The 18,912-nt window shown below is 47.7% G+C and overlaps 1 protein-coding gene across 2 annotated transcripts; it reads left to right on the top strand.

Moving 5' to 3' along the window:
• On the top strand, positions 1–18,828 carry MPL (MPL proto-oncogene, thrombopoietin receptor). 2 transcript variants are annotated; one of them, XM_072772598.1, is made up of 12 exons: positions 1–113; positions 262–394; positions 689–867; positions 1,371–1,669; positions 2,062–2,224; positions 2,471–2,597; positions 8,631–8,809; positions 8,964–9,106; positions 11,195–11,354; positions 11,561–11,657; positions 13,683–13,770; positions 14,481–18,828. In XM_072772598.1, exons 1-12 carry the CDS (start codon positions 35–37, stop codon positions 14,574–14,576), a joined length of 1,743 nt encoding a protein of 580 aa, XP_072628699.1. In that variant the 5' UTR covers positions 1–34; the 3' UTR covers positions 14,577–18,828. The 2 variants fall into 2 exon arrangements, with proteins under 2 accessions (XP_072628699.1, XP_072628698.1); XM_072772597.1 differs by having other exon boundaries at positions 13,978–18,828.
• The last annotated feature ends 84 nt before the right edge of the window (positions 18,829–18,912 follow it).

Genomic DNA, 18,912 nt, shown 5'->3' with positions numbered 1-18,912 from the left:
GATGGGCTAAGGCAGGCATACAGCGCCGGAGAAGATGCCCTCCTGGGCCCTCTTGGTGGTCACCTCCTGCCTCCTCCTGGCCCCCCAAAACCTGGCACAAGTCACCAGCCAAGGTGAGGTGTATGGAGGGTGGAGATCACCTATACCCAGGAAGAGGGAGCCCTGGGAGGGGTGCAAGGTAGGAGGTGCCCAGCAGTCCCTTATTCTTGTCCATAAACACGCCTGGGAGGACCAGAGCCCAACTCCCCAGCTGTTCCTCAGGTGCCTCCTTGCTGGCCTTGGATTCAGAGCCTCTGAACTGTTTCTCTCGAACATTTGAGGACCTCACTTGCTTCTGGGATGAGGAAGAGGCAGCGCCCAATGGAACATACCAGCTGCTGTATGCTTACCCAGAGTACGTGCTGGGCTGTGCCACAGGCCCCTGGATCCGCCCTGCATTTACCCCGGCTCCTGTAGCTCCCCCGCCTCTGGCCCTATCAGAGGACCACATGCCCTCAGTAGCCACTGAACAGAGTGCTTTGGCCAGCCCCAGCCCCAACCCCCCATACCCCCCAACCCCACCTGTCCCAGGCACTGAGTAGAAAAGTGGCAGTAATGGAAATAGAAGTTGGGCTTGGGCCCAGACCTGGGTCGCTGGAGCCTGTCAAGGTGGCCATGGAGGCAGAGCAGACTCCTCCTACGCCCACAGGGAGAAGCCCCGCGCCTGCCCTCTGAGCTCCCAGAGCGTGCTCCCCTTTGGAACCCGATACGTGTGTCAGTTTCCAGCCCAGGAGGAAGTTCGCCTCTTCTTCCCCCTGCACCTGTGGGTGAAGAACGTGTTTCTGAACCAGACTCTGACCCAGCGGGTACTCTATGTGGACAGTGTGGGTAAGGGCCACCCTCCTGTCACCCTGGCCCCTCTCTCTGCTGCCCTCAGTCCAGCTCCTAGGATCAGCCTGGTTTGTGCCCTTTGAGGGCAATGCGGATGCCCTTCATTAGCAGACCGCCAGAGCTCCTTCAGGACCCCCGTATCATTCTTGGCAACCAGAGCTGGACTTCATTTCATACCAGAGACAACCTGTGCCCCACCCCCCATCGTTAACCTGTTCATTTCCTCATTCAACGGTTACAGAACACCTACTGTGCTAGGTGACAAGGACACAGAGATGAGGGCACTGAGGCTAACAAACCTGCAGTGGAGTCACTGTTCTGATGAGGAAAGGAGAACAGGCCAAGGAACCTCCTTGCCCTGGCCTCCAAGAGCAATGGCCTGTGATCTAGAATCCACGGGCTGTCCCAGCCAGCTTCCAGCTCCCCTCCCTACAGTCCATGGGTTGAACTATCAACTGTGGCACTCAGAGAGTTCTCACGTACCCTGTCTTGCCCCTCAGGCCTGCCAGCTCCCCCAGATATCATTAAGGCTTCTGGCGGGAGCCAGCCAGGGGAACTTCAGATCAGCTGGGAGGCCCCAGCTCCCGAAATCAGTGATTTCCTGAGGCATGAACTCCGCTATGGCCCCAAGGATCCCAGGAGTTCCATTGGTCCCACAGTCATGCAGCTGCTGCCCAAAGAAACCTGCTGTCCAGTTCTGCAGAGACTGAACCCAGACCCAGCTCTGCACCAGCCTCCATGTGTTCAGCCCATGATGCTCCAACAGGACGGACCAGAGCAGACCTTCCCAACTAGAGAAGTATCCTAGCCTTCTTCTACCCCACCTTCTACATCCTCCCCCAGATTTTGCCCCAAGAAAGGGAAGGCCATACTTTGGGGATTCCAGACTGGGCTGGTGCTTGGGGAGTTAGTATGGGCTTGGGAGCCATATCAATTTAGGAATCTCCCACATTGGGTCATTCACACCAACAGAATTGAGTGTTTCAGGCCTTTGAGTTAATGGTGATTTCCCTAGAAAGCTCTGAACACCACCTGAAACCCACTCACCTGGCCCCTAGTCTGTGTGCATATCTATCCAGTGAGGAACTGGGCATCTCTCCACAGGTATGCTATGGGGCTTCAAATATAAGAGATGGAGGCTGTCTCAGTTGAGGCAGACCTAGATTCTGAGGCTGGGATTCTTCTCCCAAGGCTTCATCTCTAACAGTGAGGAGTGGAAGTTGTCTCATCTCGGGGCTCCAGCCGGGTAAATCCTACTGGCTCCAGCTGCGCAGCCAACCCGATGGGGTCTCCCTCCATGGCTCCTGGGGATCCTGGTCCCTCCCTGCAACCGTGGACCTGCCTGGAGATGCAGGTGAGTCAACACAAGAGTGGGAAGATGGGGAGGCGATAGAAAAGATCTCTAGGAGGTGTGGAATGGATATGGAAGCTCTAGGAACTGTGGTGCTTCCTGATGACTTCAAACTTGCCACTGGACAGAGTGAACCATATTTGGGGAGAGAACAAAGAAGGGGGGTAAATATTCCCAGTTATGTGGCTAAAGATGATCTGGAGAGTGGGAACGTGTTGGCCCTAATGGGACTTCCTTCTGTTAACTCAGTGGAAATCGGACTGCAGTGCTTTACCTTGAACCTGAAGAATGTTACCTGTCAGTGGCAGCAACGGGACCACGCTAGCTCCCGAGGCTTCTTCTATCACAGCAGGGCACGGTGCTGCCCCGGACACAGGTGAGAGCTGAACTGCTGATTGGGACGTCACGGGAGAGAGGCACGATCATGCAGAAGGGGAGAGATTGCTCTTGGTCCTCTTCACTCCCCTCCCTTGTCCCCAGACCAACTGGCCTCCATGCTCTCATCCTCCAATAGGTATTTTACCTTCTCAGCCTCTCTCCATCCCCATTGGCCTGGGTTTAGCCCAGATTTAATCATAGCACCTGAACCACTGCAACAACCTACATTCTCATTCACCTGCAGTTTATCCCTCATGCTGCTGACAGAGTGACCTTTGTTAAACTTTGAATGGCCTTCCCATACTCAAATGCATACTGAACCCCTCCACCAGCAAATCCAATTAAGATTTCACCTTCAAGAATTACCACCAAGCACCTCACTGATCTGTCACTCCCCCCACACCCAATCTAAAACCAAGTTTGTGTTTTTCAGATTTTTATTTAAATTCTAGATAGTTAACCTATAGTGTACTATTGGGTTCAGAAGTAGAATTTAGTGATTCATCACTTACAACACCCGATGTTCATCACAATACCCTCCTTGATGCTCATCACCCATCTAGCTCATCCCCTGCCAACCTCCCTCCATCAACCCTTAGTTTGTACTCTCTCATTAAGAGATTCATATGGTTTGTTTCCCTCTCTTTTCTTCTTCCCATATGTTCATCTGTTTTATTTCTTAAATTCCACATGAATGAAATCATATGGTATTTGTCTTTCTCTGACTTACTTATTTCACTTAGCATAATACACTCTAGCTCCATCTATGTCATTGCCAATGGCAAGATTTTGTTCTTTCTGATGGCTGCATTATATAATATATATATATATATATATATATATATATATATATATATATATATATATATCCCACATCTTCTTTATCCATTCATCAGTCAATGGACATTTGAGTTCTTTGCATAGTTTGGCTACTATTGATAATGCTGCTATGAACATCGGGTACATGTACCCCTTCGAATCTGTATTTTTGTATCCTTTGGGTAAATACCTAGTAGTGCAATTGCTGGGTCATAGGGTGGTTCTATTTTTAACTTTTCAAGGAACCTCCGTACTGTTTTCTAGAGTGGCTGCACCAGTTTGCACTCCTGTCAACAGTGTGAGGGTTCCCCTCTCCCCTGCATCCTCACCAACACCTGTTGTTTCTTGTGTTGATAATTTTAGCCATTCTGACAAGTGTGAGGTGGTAGCTCACTGTGGTGTTTTTTTTTTTTTTCTCTCATTGTGGTTTTGATTTGTATTTCCCTGATGATGAGTGATTTTGAGCATCTTTTCATATGCCTGTTAGCCATCTGTATGTCTCCTTTGGAAAAATGTTTATGTCTTCTGTCCATTTCTTAACTGGCCTATTTGTTCTTTGGGTGTTGAATTTGTTAAGTTCTTTATAGATTTTGGATTCTAACCCTTTATCAGATATGTCATTTGCAAATATTTTCTCCCATTTTGGAAGCTGCCTTTTATTTATTTTTTTAGACTTTATTTATTTATGCATGAGACACAGAGAGAGAGGCAGAGACATAGGCAGATGGAGAAGCAGGCTCCCTGTGGGGGGCCGGATGTGGAACTCATCCCAGGATCCCAGGATTCCTTCTGGGGTGAAGGCAGATGCTCAACCACTGAGCCACCCAGCACCCCCCCCAATTAGGTTCCCTTTTAGTTTTGTTGATTGTTTCCATCACTGCGCAGAAGCTTTTCATCTTGATGAAGTCCCAATAGTTCATTTTTGTTTTTCTTTCCCTGCCTACAGCCACATGTCTAGTAAGAAGTTGCTACAGCCAAGGTCAAAGAGGTTGCTGCCTGTGTCCTCCTCTAGGATTTTGATGGAGTACTGTCTGTCATCCATTTTGAATTTATTTTTGTGTGTGGTGTAAGAAAGTTAAAACCAAATCTTGTTGGCTTTACCTACTAAATATCTCCAGAATCTGTCCACTTTTGTTCATCATTGCCATTCCCCTAGTAGGAGCCATCGTGATGTCTCACTTGAGCTACTGAGAAGACTTATTAACTGATCACCTCTTAAATCCTTCAAATCATTCTCCACTTAGAAGCCAGAGTTATCTTTTAAAGTGTAAAAATGAACACAACAGTCTCTGCTTAAAAATCTTCAACAACTCCCCACTGATCTTGGAATTTAAAAAAAGAAGAAGAAGAACCCTATTGTGGCCTCACAGAGTACTTAAAAGACTCAGCCCCTACAAATGCCTTCAGCTTCCTCTTACACCATGCTGCCTTTTCTTCTCTACAAGTCTTTATTTCTTCTACCTGCCACATTGTCTCCCACCTCCAGGTCTTTATACATGCTGTCTACCCAGCCCTCCTGTCCTAACTTCTACTTATCCTTCATGTCTCAACTCAAATGTCACCTCCTCAGGGAACTGGCTCCTGGTCTTCTTCATCAGGTCCAATAGCACCTGATTGTACCACATACCTCTCCTTCCTAAGTACTTATCATAGTTACAATTTTACATTTATACTGTATGTGATTATTTAACTGATAATATCATTCTGTCTCAGGACTCCAGTTGAAAAAGGATGATCTTTTTTTTAATTTTTTAAGATTTCACTCATTTATTTGAGAGAGAAAGAGAATGAGCGAGAGAGAGAGAGCACAGGTGGGGTGAAGGGCAGAGGGAGCAGTAGGCTCCCCGCTGAGCACGGAGCCCAAAGTGGGGCTCGATCCCAGGACTCCAGGATCATGACCTGAGCCAAAGGCAGACGTCTAACCGTTTAACCGACTGAGCCACCCAGGCGCCCTGAGAAAAGCTCATCTTGACTATACATGATCCCTAAGGGCAAAGTCAATGTCTGCTTTTACTCATTAATGTATTCTCACCTACCACAGTGCCTGGAACTTAGCAGTTACTCAGCAAAAATTGCTAAATTAATAAATCATGAAGAAACCGCCATTAACAGTTTTAATGTATTCTTGCAGTTTTTCTATGTACTTACACATATCTATAGATAACATTTAATTTTCAGTATAAATTGGATCACATTATATATATGGTTTGCCAACTTACTTTTTTTCCTTAAAAATGTGTCTTGGAGCCCATTGCAAAAAGATGTAACTGATTCTTTTTAATAACTGCACAGATTTCCACAGTCTAGAGGTGTCATGAATGGATTAAAGGGAAGCAAAACTGACATCACCATTTTTTTTACCCAAACCTGCTCCTCTTCCTTTTGTCCTCCATCAACTCAGTTTTCTGGGCCTGAAACATGAAAGTCACCCTGGACTTCTGCTTTTTCCCCACCCTCCAGGTCCAATCAGAAACAGTCTTGTCATCTCTACCTCTTCAGTATCCCCTGAATCCATCTCTTTTCCTCCACCCTACTTGCCACCACCCTGTTTCTGGTCCTCATCACTTCATACGTGGAGACCATAAAAGTGTCCTATTGGATTTCCCTGCTTCTAGTCTGCCCTCACACATTCTTTCCTACAAAGTGTGGTGACAGTGACCTTCCCAAAGTACAATGCTAATTTTGACAAGTTTCTGTTTAAAATCCTTAAATTGCTACATATTACTACATTACTACAATCCATAATTACTCCAAGACTAAGTTCAAGCTCCTTAAAAAAGTCATAAGGGGTCAGCCCCGGTGGCTTAGCGGTTTAGCGCCGCTTTCAGCCCAGGGCGTGATCCTGGAGGCCCGGGATCAAGTCCCATGTCAGGTTCCCTGCATGATGAAGCCTGCTTCTCCCTCTGCCTCTCTCTCTCTCCTCTCTCTCTCTCTCTCTCTAATAAATAAATAAAATCTTAAAAAAAAAAGTCATAAGGCTATCCACGACCTAGTCTGCCCTCTGCCACTTACCACTCACCACTAGGCCCTCTAAGCTAAGAGCATTCTGTACCACTTAGAATTTCCCCCAAAGCACCATATCTCTTATCTGTGCACAAGCATATGCCTGGGATGCCTGTTTATCCCCTTTGCCTATCCTATTTATAGTCCAAAACTCAGTCCAAGCACTGCCTTGTCCAGGAAGTATTCTCTGACCCTCCCCATCTGGGTTAGATTGTCCTCCTTGATGGGACGCCTGGGTGGCTCAGTGGTTGAGCATCTGCCTTTGGCTCAGGGCGTGATCCCAGCATCCTGGGACTGAGTCCTGCATCAGGCTTCCTCTGAGAAATCTGCTTCTCCCTCTGCCTATGTCTCTGCCTCTCTCTATGTCTCTCATGAATGAATAAATAGTCTTTTTTTTAAAAAAGGGGTTTTTTTTTCCTCCTTGATACCCCTCAAACCAGGCTGTACACACCATAGAAAAATACCATCTGTCTGTTTTTCTACCATTCCCACTGGAATGAGAGCTCCTTGATTATTCCTCTATATATTCATAGGGCCTAGGACAGTGCCTGGCACATGGATCAACTATCTGTTGAATAAAGAAGTAAATACATAAATTCATTAGTAAATAATTTTAGTAATAGCTAGCCATTTAGGAATTATAATCAGGAAGGAGACATGATTCATTTGTTCAATAAATAATTATTGAGGGTGGCTATGTGCCACACTGTAGAGTGCCAAATAAAACAGAAAAGTTTCCATATTGTTGGGGCTTCCATTGTAGTTGGCGGAAGAGGAAGGGAGGGCTGAAAAAGAAGAGACCACGGAACAGGTTATATGACAGAGACTAAGTGAGAGCATGGGGGATGGGTGCTAATTTAGATTGTGTGGTCAGAGAAAGCCTCACCAAGGAGCAGACAGGGAGTGGAGGCCTAAATGGCAAAAAAAAGAATGAGTCACATGGAGATCTAGAGTCAGAGTAATCCAGGGCAAGGTGAAGTGCAAACGCGGTGTACGGGGCACATCTGTAGAACAGCAAGGCAGCCCATGTAGATGAAGGGTGGCACACTGGTGTTAAGAATTATAGGAGATGGGGACGCCTGGGTGGCTCAGCACTGGAGTGTCTGCCTTCGGCTCAGGGGGTGATCCCAGGTCCCGGAATCGAGTCCCGCATCGGGTTTCCTGCATGGAGCCTGCTTCTCCCTCTGCCTGTGTCTCTGCCTCTCTCTCTCTGTCTCTGATGAATAAATAAAATCTTAAAAAAAAAAAGAATTATAGGAGATGAACTGGATGTTATACTATATGTTTGCCATTTGAATTAAATTTTTTAAAAAAAGAAGCATTAAACAAACAAACAAAAAAAAAGAAGCATTATAGGAGATATGAATGGCCAGGCAGGGAGGAACTAAATCATATGGAGTCCTGTGGGCCCTGGCATGGAGTTTGGCTTTCATTCAAGGGGGGACAGGGAGCCACTGAAGGATTTCAAGCAGAAGAGTGATGTAATATGACTTTCCTTTTAAAAAGATATGTTTCTCTGTGAAATGATGAAGAAGTAAAGGTAGAAGGAGAGCCACCAGTTAGACGTTTGCCTTAATCCAGGCCAGAGATCGAGGTGGTTCATTGAATGTGGTAGTGGGAAAGGTTCAAACAAATGGACAGGTTGGTGATATCTTCTGGACATCCTCAAATCAACGTTTTGGAAGCAAATTCAGGTGGCTCTGTGGAGAACAAACTCCACAAGGGAGTGGTGAAAACGAAGGCAGAAGAGCCAGTTGGGAGGCTATTGTAATCATCTAATAGTAGAACATAGAGAGGTGACTAACAGGCCTACTGTACGAGATGAAAAATATGATCTTTCCACCAGAAAGATGAAGGCTCTTTGAAACAATCCTGTGAAGTAAGGATTATTAACCCATTTTACAGATGAGGAAATGGGAGCAGAGAGAAATCATTTACCAGAGTAGTACACCAATAAGCCAAGACCTGAACTCTAGGGCCCAGGCTATTTTCATGAATCATTTAGCTCTTTGCTTAAGGGGAAGAGGCTGGACACCAAAGTCAACTTCCGAAAACAAAACATCATGGCAGGAAGACAGAAAGCTTTGGAAGTTCATCCAAGGGAAGATTTAGATTATAATCCCTACAGGCCATATCCCGTGGGATGGGATTTATCAGGATTAGTATGGAGGTAGGTCTGGCTCAATGACTCCATGGGGATGATTCTTAGGGATCCCATTTGGGAGAAGTGTGAAGAGGAGAAAAATCCAGGATTACAGCCCTCCCGGTTCTCCCGCTGCCACTTCAAGTCACGAAACGACAGCATTATTCACATCCTTGTGGAGGTGACCACAGCCCAGGGTGCTGTTCACAGCTACCTGGGCTCCCCTTTCTGGATCCACCAGGCTGGTAAGAACTTGCTTCCCTTCTCCTCCCACACACTTTCTGCCCCTACCGCCCCGGACCCCATGCCCCAGGATCACCACTTCTGACCCATGGCCCTGGTGGCATGATATCTCATGCACAAAAGGGCTTAGGCCAGTCCCTGCTGGCATCCCCGTAGTGCTCATCCCCACTCCAAACTTGCAATGGAGGGAGGTCTCCAGTGGGCAGCTGGAATTGGAATGGCAACACCCATCATCCTGGGGAGCCCAAGAGACCTGCTATCAGCTCCGATACACAGGAGAAGGCCATCAAGACTGGAAGGTATGACCAAGGAAAAAATGCCCACAGATCTCACTATACAGGGTATTCCTGAGTTTCATTGGATCTGTTATCAAGAGTGAGGGCATCCATGTACCTGTGTCTGGGTTTGTATGTCTATGTTTATCTGATTCAGCTGGAATCTTAACCTGTCCTTGGCATTTGACACTGCTGACTACTCCCATTTAAAGTTTTCTGCTCCCTTTGCCTTTGGGATATCAGTCTCCTGATTCTCAACTACTTCTCTGGCTGAACCTCCTCACTCTTTCCTGGCTCCTCCTTTTCCACCCTTCCTGAATATGTTATGCTTCCTATAGCCCCATTCTAGACTTTTTTCTAGATAAATATATATGCTCACCCTATGTAACTGCTTATAGTTTTAATGACTATGCATTAACCATCACAAACTTACCATTCCAACACCCGTATGGAAAGGAACTTCTATGCCCTAAGTAAATTACCTGAACTTTGGAAGTCTCACTTTTGTCATTGGTGAAATGGAGATACAACTACCTATCTTCCAGAGTTATTAGTAAAAATTAAATGTATAAATATTTAGCATACTGCCTGGCAGATAGAAGGTACTCAATATAACTTAGTTAAATATTACTTTCTCTGCTTTTATTCTCACTAACCGCATGTATTATAACTTCTTACCAGACAGCTCTGCACAAAAGGCCCCTGGGACATTGCAATCCAGTATATCCAAAACTAAACTCCTGCTCCTCCCTAAGTTTATTTTACCTTTTTTTTTAAAAATATTTTATTTATTTATTTATTCATGAGAGACACAGAGAGGGAGAGACACAGGCAGAGGGAGAAACAGGCTCCACAGAGGAAGCCCAACATGGGACTCGATCTCAGGTTCCCAGGATCACACCCCAGGCCAAAGGCGGTGCTAAACCGCTGAGCCACCTGGGCTGCTCTATTTTACCTTTTTATAGGGGTATAAGTTACATTCAGTAAAATACATATATCTTAAATATACGATTGATCAATTGGTACATGTATACACCCATTTAACCATTGCCCAGATCAAGATATAGGTTATTTCTAGCACCCCAGAAGCTCCTCCTGCCCCTTTCGGCCACACACATACCCCAAGGTAACCATTAGTCTCACTGTATCATTGATAAGTTTTGACTGTTGTTGAACTTAATAAAATGGAACCATATAGTATGTCTTCCTCAAACTTACTTGTTCCCTGACAGTGGCACTACCACTTACCCTGGAATCACCCTTGGCTCTTCCTTCTTTTCCCTTGTCCCTTCCCTCCATTTATTAACACGGAAGTTGAGGTTATTGTACTAACAGTCCTCAGATCCCTACCCCCACTGTCCTAGCTCATCTTTGAGCACCCAGCCTGCCCATCCACCTGCTTAGCGGGTTCCTGAACTACTCTGTAACCCCCAAGCAAGCAACTCAGGCAGCATGACATGCCTCTTCATGCTCCCATTCTCCCTTACTTGCATCACCATTATTGCACTAATTACTCGTAATTATTTACGGGTTTGCATGTCTTCCTCATTAGACTTGTGAGAAACCATGTTTCATTTATCCTCTGTCCCGATGCCTAGCACAGGGCTTGACATCCCCCGCAGTTATGTTTGCTCGCCTCCCTGCTTGTCCACACGAATCTGTCCCTGTATCCTGAGCACCTGGCATCCGCCGCTGGATGCATGTTACTTGTATGTGATGCATGTGAACAGTCTATGTGGCCCTGAGCATCTAAATGTGCCCGGGGTTTCCCGTCGCCTGACCCGGATCCTAGGGAGCACTTCTGGCGGGATGCCCGCGGGACCTGGTCAGTGCTGGGTGCACTTGTGTCAGGAGGAGTAGTTAGTTCTCGGTGCAGGTGAGGTCGGTGTGTCGGGCGCGTTCCTCTCGGGGCTCGGGAGGGCGAGGCGGCTCCGTCTCGCAAGTTTCCGCCGGGATGCATGTATTTTGCCTGGGAGGCCCTTTGCGGGGCGGGGATCCCCGGAGATTCAGGGCGGTAGGGCTTTGGCCCAAAGATGCCAGGCTGCCGAGGCCCCGCCGCCCGAGCCTGCCCATCGCCTCGCTCCCCGCCCCCCACCCCCCACCCCCGCGCAGGTGCTGGAGCCGCCTCTCGGGGCCCGGGGAGACACCCTGGAGCTGCGCCCGCGCTCCCGCTACCGCTTACAGCTGCGCGCCAGGCTCCACGGCCCCACCTACCAAGGCCCCTGGAGCGCCTGGTCAGACCCGGTGAGGGTGGACACCACCTCCGAGACCGGTGAGGGCCGCGCGGGGCGCCGGGCGCTCTGCGGCTGCGCGAGGGGCGGGACCTGCGGGCCTGGGCTGGGCTGGGGCGGAGTCGGAGGGGCCGGGGCGGGGCCTGTGATGCCGGGGGCGGGGCCTGAGGGGCCGGGGCGGGGTCTGAGGGGCCGGGCCGGGGCTCCGGCCCAGGGCCGCAGAGATCTGACTGGTTTTGTCCCTTAGCCTGGATCACCTTGGTGACCGCTCTGCTCGTGGTGCTGGGCGTCAGCGCCCTCCTGGGCCTGCTGCTGCTGAGGTGGCAGTTCCCTGCGCTCTACAGGTACCGCCCCGGTCACTCAGGGGACAGGGGTGGGAGGCCTCTAAACGAGCATCCCAGGGTTACACTCTGCCAAGGACCGAGGACCACATGTCCACACCTGTGGCTTCAGCCACTTCGTGCACGCCTCCCCTGGGGGTCGCACGCCTCCTTACTCTCTAACGTGCCGCTATACGGGACACCTCCAGCAACCCCACCTCCTGACTCCCCATCTCAGTAACAGGGCTGCTGCCCACGCATCACGCAAACCCGAACACTAGGCACCTCCCTCCCCTTTATCCAGTCTGGCCTGGCTGGCTGGTCATCCCACCTCCTAAACCTCCCTCAAACAGTGGTCCTCTTTTTCCAGCCCTACAGACACTGTCAGGCTACAGAAACAGACCCTCTTCTGCCTCCAATCTAGCCTCCCACAGCCACCCAAATAATCTCAAATCCACATTAACTTGTCACTCCCCTCCTTAAGCCTCATTACTTGCTCCCTAGGATAGAATCCAGGCTCTGGAATGACAAGCAAGGCTCTGTAAAATCTGACCCTTGCCAGCCTTTCTACATCCTCCCACCCTGTGCATCAGCCTTGCCAAACTGTTGGTGATTTCCTCCATAAGTCAAATGGTTTTGCTTCTCACTGCCAGGGACATGCTCCCTGGATGACTAATACCCCTTTATCTTTAAATAACTTTCTCCACCAGCTCCTAGAAACCTTTCCTAAACCTTCCCTGTTGGCTACCCTCTTTGTGCCCCAGTACAGACATCTGTCACAGTACCAGTAGCATTTTACAGTGTTTATTTCTTTATGTATCTTCTCTATACCTTACTTGGTCATCTTTAGATCTTCAGCCCAGTGCCTGCCAAATAGCACACCCTTAAATAAATGTTGCTAATGACTTGCTTATGTGGGAAGACAAAAGCTGAAGAGAAATGTCATGGGAAGTTATAAACAGAAGGATAGAAAAGCAAAATATAACAAACAAATATGATGATGGAATCCACACCACCTCAGTCCTTCTGCTGGTAACATCTTTTGGTTCTTGAAGACTCATCTCAGAAGGGAGCTCCTTCAGGCAGCCTCTCTCGGTAACCCTAGACTAGGTCAGATGTCCCTCCTCTATGCTCTCATCTCTCCTTGAATGTGTCTTTCTTTGAATTTTTAATTCACTCATCTGTATGAGCAGACCGGATTGTCGCCTCTGTGCAGGTAGTCAGATCCAACAAAACAGTTGGGGGATGCTGCTGAATCAGGCAAACTCAGCTTCCTGTCCCCAACTTGCCAGATAAATCACTCCTCCCCTGGAAAGTGTGAGTGAGGTCGCAAAAGAAACCTGAAATGTTATTCAGCGAGTCTTTCCAATGCAGGTTCTCCAATTTACCTTAATCTATCCTCTTCCCAGAGAGACCACCTACCCCAGTAACTTAGTAATAAGCACCGCCCCCCCGGTTCTCTTCATTCACCCATTCAACTAATTTCTTGAGCACCTACTATGAGCCAGACAAGTGTGCTATCTATCCCCTAGAGATATAGGACTCAGCAAACAAACTCTGTGTTCTCATGGAGTTTATATGCTCGTGGAGTGAGACAGACAAACACAAACATGTATGATAATCTAATGTGTATACAATAAGCATACGAGTCAATAAGTGCTGAAAAAGAAAAATAAAGCAGAGCAGGAAATAGTGACAGGGAAGGGAGGTGGTACTGTTTTAGACATGGCAGTCAGGGAAGGCTTCTCCCTCAGGATGGCAGTTGAGCAAAGACCTAAATGACATGGGATGACAAATCAAGAGGAGCAGAGTGCTCCTTTGCAAGTGCAAAGGCCCTGAAGCAGGGCTATTTTTTGCATGTTCCCACCACTGACCCCCCCTTCCCCTCCCTCTCACCAGCGCCCCTCTATCTTATCTCACTTATTGCCTTGACTCTTGCTTCTTCAAGCCTTACTCCCTGACCTCGGCCTCACTCACCCCCAGCTCAGTGGTCTCCCCTTCCCTCTCAATTCACCCCTGTGACTCAGTCTCCTCTTCCTTCTCCCCAAGGAGCCTGAAGCACGCCCTGTGGCCCTCACTTCCAGACCTGCACCGGGTCCTAGGCCAGTACCTTAGGGATGCTGCAGCGCTGAGTCCGGTGAGTGTGTTCCCTTTGCTACTCCCCACTCCCAGCCCTGCCTAGAGTTGGATCCTTGCCCCACTGCCCACTTTTCCAAGGTCCTTGCCCCACCAGCATACCATCCCTGGGCCCTGCCCCCAGCTAACCCTCCTTCCTGCACAGTCCAGGTCTTGCCCCCACCACACCTGCTCTAATCCAGACTCCTTTCCCCACCATCTCTCCCAGCCCAAGGCTGCAGTCTCAGATGCCTTTGAGGAAGTAGAACCCAGCCCCCTTGAAATTCTACCCAAGTCCTCAGAGAAGACTCCAGTGGCCCTGTGTTCCTCCCAGGCCCAGATGGACTACCGAGGCTTGCCCCCTTCTTGCCTGGGGACCATGCCTCTGTGTGTGTGCCCACCCATGGCGGAGTCAGGGTCCTACTGCACCACTCACATCGCCAACCATTCCTACTTACCTCTAAGCTGATGGCAGGCCCCTCTCTCCCCATACCCTGGACAGATCCAAACCCACCAGACTTCTTTTTTCAACCTCCCTACCCACCCCAACCCCACAACACAAACATCTCAGACCTCACGTCCATCCCCCTCTGTCTGTCCTCATAGTTGGGCTCCCTGACACTGACAACGTTTGGTACTGCTGCTGACATAAAGCCGGGTTCATGTATTTGACTAAGCTCCTCTAACTCGCCTGTTTTCTCTCTCCTCCCTAATGCTCGACTCCTTGAGAAGACATCTCCACATCCTCACTTCCCATTTGCTCTTCAGACCATTTCGGTTAGTTCTTCTGCTTTGCTAAGGAAACTACTCAGGCCCAGTTCACTCTAAACCCTGTAATTGCCATGTCTGGTAGGGTCTTGTCAATCCTCAATTTATTTGGTCTCTCTGGGCATGTCATGGTGACGGCTCATTTCTCCTTTAAATTCTCTCCTACCTTGGCTTCCATAATATCACCATCTCTCCTGGCTCTGAGTATACGAGTAGTTAAAAGCACAAACTCTTGAGTCAGAGCTAGGTTCAATTCCTCTTTTACCTACTTGCTAGCTGTGTAACCTTGGGCATGTAATTTAAAGCCTTTGAGCCTTGATTTTCTCATCTATAACACAGAGATAATGACAGAGCCCCGCAGAGTTGTGAAGAGGACAATGAGCTGATCTAAGTAGAGCACAGTGCCTAGGACATAGTATGTTTATATCTGAACTATTGTAATTATTCCTTCCTGTTCTCTTATCCTGGCATCTCTCCCACCCCTTAATTATCATAGCTCCTCAAGAGTCCATTGCCTTTCCTGTAAGCTGGCCATTCCAAAGTTCTTATCTCCAGCCTTGACTTCTACTACCGTACCTGTGATGCTTTCTGCAAGGAATTGTTTATGTGTCTGCCTCCTACTACTAGATGTGAGCTCCTTGAGGGCCACAGCGCCATGATTTATTTGTCTCTTTCCCCCCAGCACCTAGAGCAGTGCTTGGTGCAGGAGAGTAGGCCTTCCATAAATGTTTCTTTTTTCTTTTCTTTTTTTTATAAATGTTTCTTAAGTGAAGGAAATCTTCCTGGACAGTGCCACCTTGATCCCATGCTAAGCTCCCTCATTCTCTAAGCCATTCATTCGCAGCAGTAAATGTGCTTAGGCCAGGGGCACCTGGGTGGCTCAGTCAGTTAAGTGTCTGCCTCTGGCTCAGGTCATGATCTCAGGGTCCTGGGATCAGGCTTCCTGCTCAGCGGGCAGTCTGCTTCTCCTTCTCCCTCTGCTCCTCACTCCCCCATCCCCCCGCCATGTTCTCTCTCTCTCTCTCTCTCTTTCAGATAAATAAATAAAATCTTTATTAAAAATGTGCTTAGGCCATTCTGGTTATGGATTCTCCCGATTCATTCAAACTCGAAAATAAATGGTATTTTTTTTTTATGGGCTACTAAGCATACCCACTATGTTAATCAGGGTCTTGGCAGAAATAGATGGCACACTCAAACTGAGCATCTTGATGAGAGTCTAATAAAGGGTGTATTTATAAAGATGAGGCAGGACTTAGGAAAACCGTCAAGGAATAGTGCCGTACCCCAGGGCTAACAACAGCTGGGAACTGTACCACCCGTAGGGGGCAAGGGGCAAGGGGGGAGTGTGGTTACTAGATCTGGAGAGAGCCACTCTAAGAGAGGGCTGCCTGACTGGAGTGTGACCTTTGGTAGAGAGCCAACCTGTGACGCCATGGCAGAGAGAGAGCCAGGGGAATAAATAGCTCTGGCTCACTCTCCCTCCACCCATTGTTCTCCCCTGTATTAGTTTGCTAAAACTGCCGAACAGACTACCACAAAGTTGGTGGCTTCAAGAACAGAAATGTACTGTCTCACAGTTCTGGAGGCTAGAAGTTCAAGGCATCATTAGGGTTGGCTCCTTCTGAGAGCTGTGTTCATGCCTCTCCCCTAGCTTCTAGGGGTTCCCTGGCAAACGTGGCATTCCTTGGCTTGTAGAAGCATCACCCCCATCTCTGCATTTATCTTCACATTATTGACATTCTCCTTGTGTGTATCTGTGTCCATGCTTCCCCATTGCATAAGGACACCAGTCTCCCTGGATTGAATGACCAAAATGACCTCACCCAAATGACCTCATCTTCACTAATTACATCTGCAGTGATCTTATTTCCAAATAAGGTTCCACTCTGGGGTATTGGGGCTTAGTAATTCAACATATGAACTTAGAGGGAGTGGGGTGGACAAAGTTTAATCCATAGTATCCTCCAATTAGTAGAACCCAAACGGGAACCAAAGCCCAAGGGAATCCATTGATATAGGCCATATAAATCACCCTCACAAGGCACAGGGCATGGTAGAGACGGATATAAGAATATGTCTGAATGGGACAAATGGATGACATCCAGTATACTCATTTTCCTTCCCCTAGCCATGGTCAAGGTTCCAACTCTGGTCCTAGGGACTCAAGACTAGGATTGAGATCCACAGCACTGAACTTCTCACCTTTACACTCACACTTAGCCATCATATCCTGACCACTTTTACTTCCTAAGTCCATCTGCTCCATCTCCACTGAGCTATTGCTACAGCCTGCTAACTAATATCTCTGCCTCCAGTATCTCTCCTTAAACCCAACCTGTCTGCTGATTGATCTTCCTATCCATCCCACTCCATACCCCTAAATCTTTAGCTTCACTCTTCAGAACCTGATCTCTTCCTCGTCTAGTGTTTTCCTACCTTAGGATTAAAAATGTTAACATAATACCAAGCACATAGTAAACACTCGATGTTTATTGAGCTATTTTTATTATCATCCCAACTGGGCTGTTCCACCACTTGGATGTCACCTGTATTTTATTCCTTTCATGCCCTTTGCTTTCCTAGACTTGAGTTCTAGTAGGAGTCCTCCCATCTAACCAGCTCTTTGGCTCTAATTATCCTTCTCTAAAGCCTTGTTCTCCATCCCCTCCACATGAGAAGCAGTGATCTTTCTTTCCTAACTGGAAAGCTCCCTGTGTTTTCTATCCCATTTCTTCCTGAGTAAGGTAACCCAAGCACCTTGCTCTCTCAGCTGGCCCTTGCCTGGCTTCTTCCATTTCCCTCGGCTCTTTTGCCTCCACCTTCAGACATGTATAGGCTCTTGGTACTGGTTCCCTCAAGCTCCCATGCACTGTCCCTGTCTCAATCTCAAATTTCTCACGCAAGTATCCCATGCTTGCTGCCTCTACACGTTCCCCATCCCCAGCCTTCTTTCTCCAGCCCTTTCCTTGAGCACACACTCTTCTGATCCAGCTCTCTCCAATGTTGCTGATGATTTATCGTCAATGGCCAGACCTGACCTTTTCTGTCATCATTCTTCTTAACCATTTTGCATATCTTAGAATGCCTCCCTCTTTACGGTCCATGTCAGTATAATTTCCACTGACTCCTTTCATTCCTTTATTTTAAAATGTATGAAATCCCTGAGGTTTTCCCCCTATCCTTCTTTTTCTCTATAGTTACCCTTACTCCAGAGGTTTGTTGGCTACGTCTTGCATTTAGATATGTTTTGTTTGGCTCCTCTCTATGCAGAAACTTACTGATTCCACAATGTCTAGCAGATAAAATCCCAATTCCTTAGCTTCACATTGAATTCCAAGCTTCACCAGCTTGACTCTAAACAACTTCTACATTCTCTGAGGTTCAGGGTCTCCCTGTCTCCAGCTGCAATTCGTCCATGTAATTGGAAATTAAAAAGAAAAAACATGAATACTTCAAAATCAAAATTAATAACAATATTAAGTTTGGGATAAGAGCCCCATATTTTTCTCTGTCATCATGAGTGATCTAAGGTAATTATTAGAAACATGATTTTTCCAGCCTCTCTCTGGGACAGTAAACAGCATATGATTAGGAGTGAAGGTGTTAGCCGGATAGTTTGGCTCCGCTATTTATTTTTGGCTGTGTGCCTTTGGACATGTTTCTAACCTTTTTCTAACCCAGTTTCTTTTTCCATAAAAAGGGAATAGAGTATCTGCCTTATGGGACCAAGGATTAAAGTCAATAATGTATGTAAACTTTTTAAACACGGTAGTTAGTGGATGGCCAATAAATGGTACCCATTATTATCTTTATTACTGCTGCTTCACCTCTAAGCATATTCACACAATTCATTCAGGTCCTTATGAGAGCGCTGGATTGAATGGGAGTCAGACCTGGCTTCCCACCAACTGTGTGGCTCAGGCAATCCCTTCCCCTGGGCCTTGGCTTTCTCATCTGTAAAATATGGGTATGTTGCCAGGATGGGGAGGATGCACCGTGCTCAGATTAGACTAGTGCATCTTTACAATTCTTGCCACCTCTAAAGCCCCATGGATGGAGGTAAGCCACAATGGCTCTCAGAAGGCAGTCCCAATCTTATATCTCCAGAAAGGCAGGTCTGGGTCCTGATCTTTCTTCTTGACCTTAAGGAATTCATGCCTTTCCCACCCTCATTTTCCCCCATTTGCAAAACAACAACAAAACAATTTTTTAAAAAAATTTTATTTATTTATTGGACACAGAGAGAGGACAAGCAGGGGAGACGTAGAAGGGTAGGAGAGGCAGATTCCCCACTGAGCAGGGAGCCCGATGGGGGGGGGGGGCGGGGGGGACGGAGGGGCTCCATCCCAGGACCCTGGGGTCATGACCTGAGCCCAAGGCAGCCGCTCAACCC

Source organism: Canis lupus, chromosome 13, assembly GCF_048164855.1.
Source record: "Canis lupus baileyi chromosome 13, mCanLup2.hap1, whole genome shotgun sequence".
Taxonomy (NCBI): Eukaryota; Metazoa; Chordata; class Mammalia; order Carnivora; family Canidae; genus Canis; species Canis lupus.
Note: the sequence above shows the minus strand (reverse complement) of the source record. Positions and strands in the feature narration are given on the sequence as shown.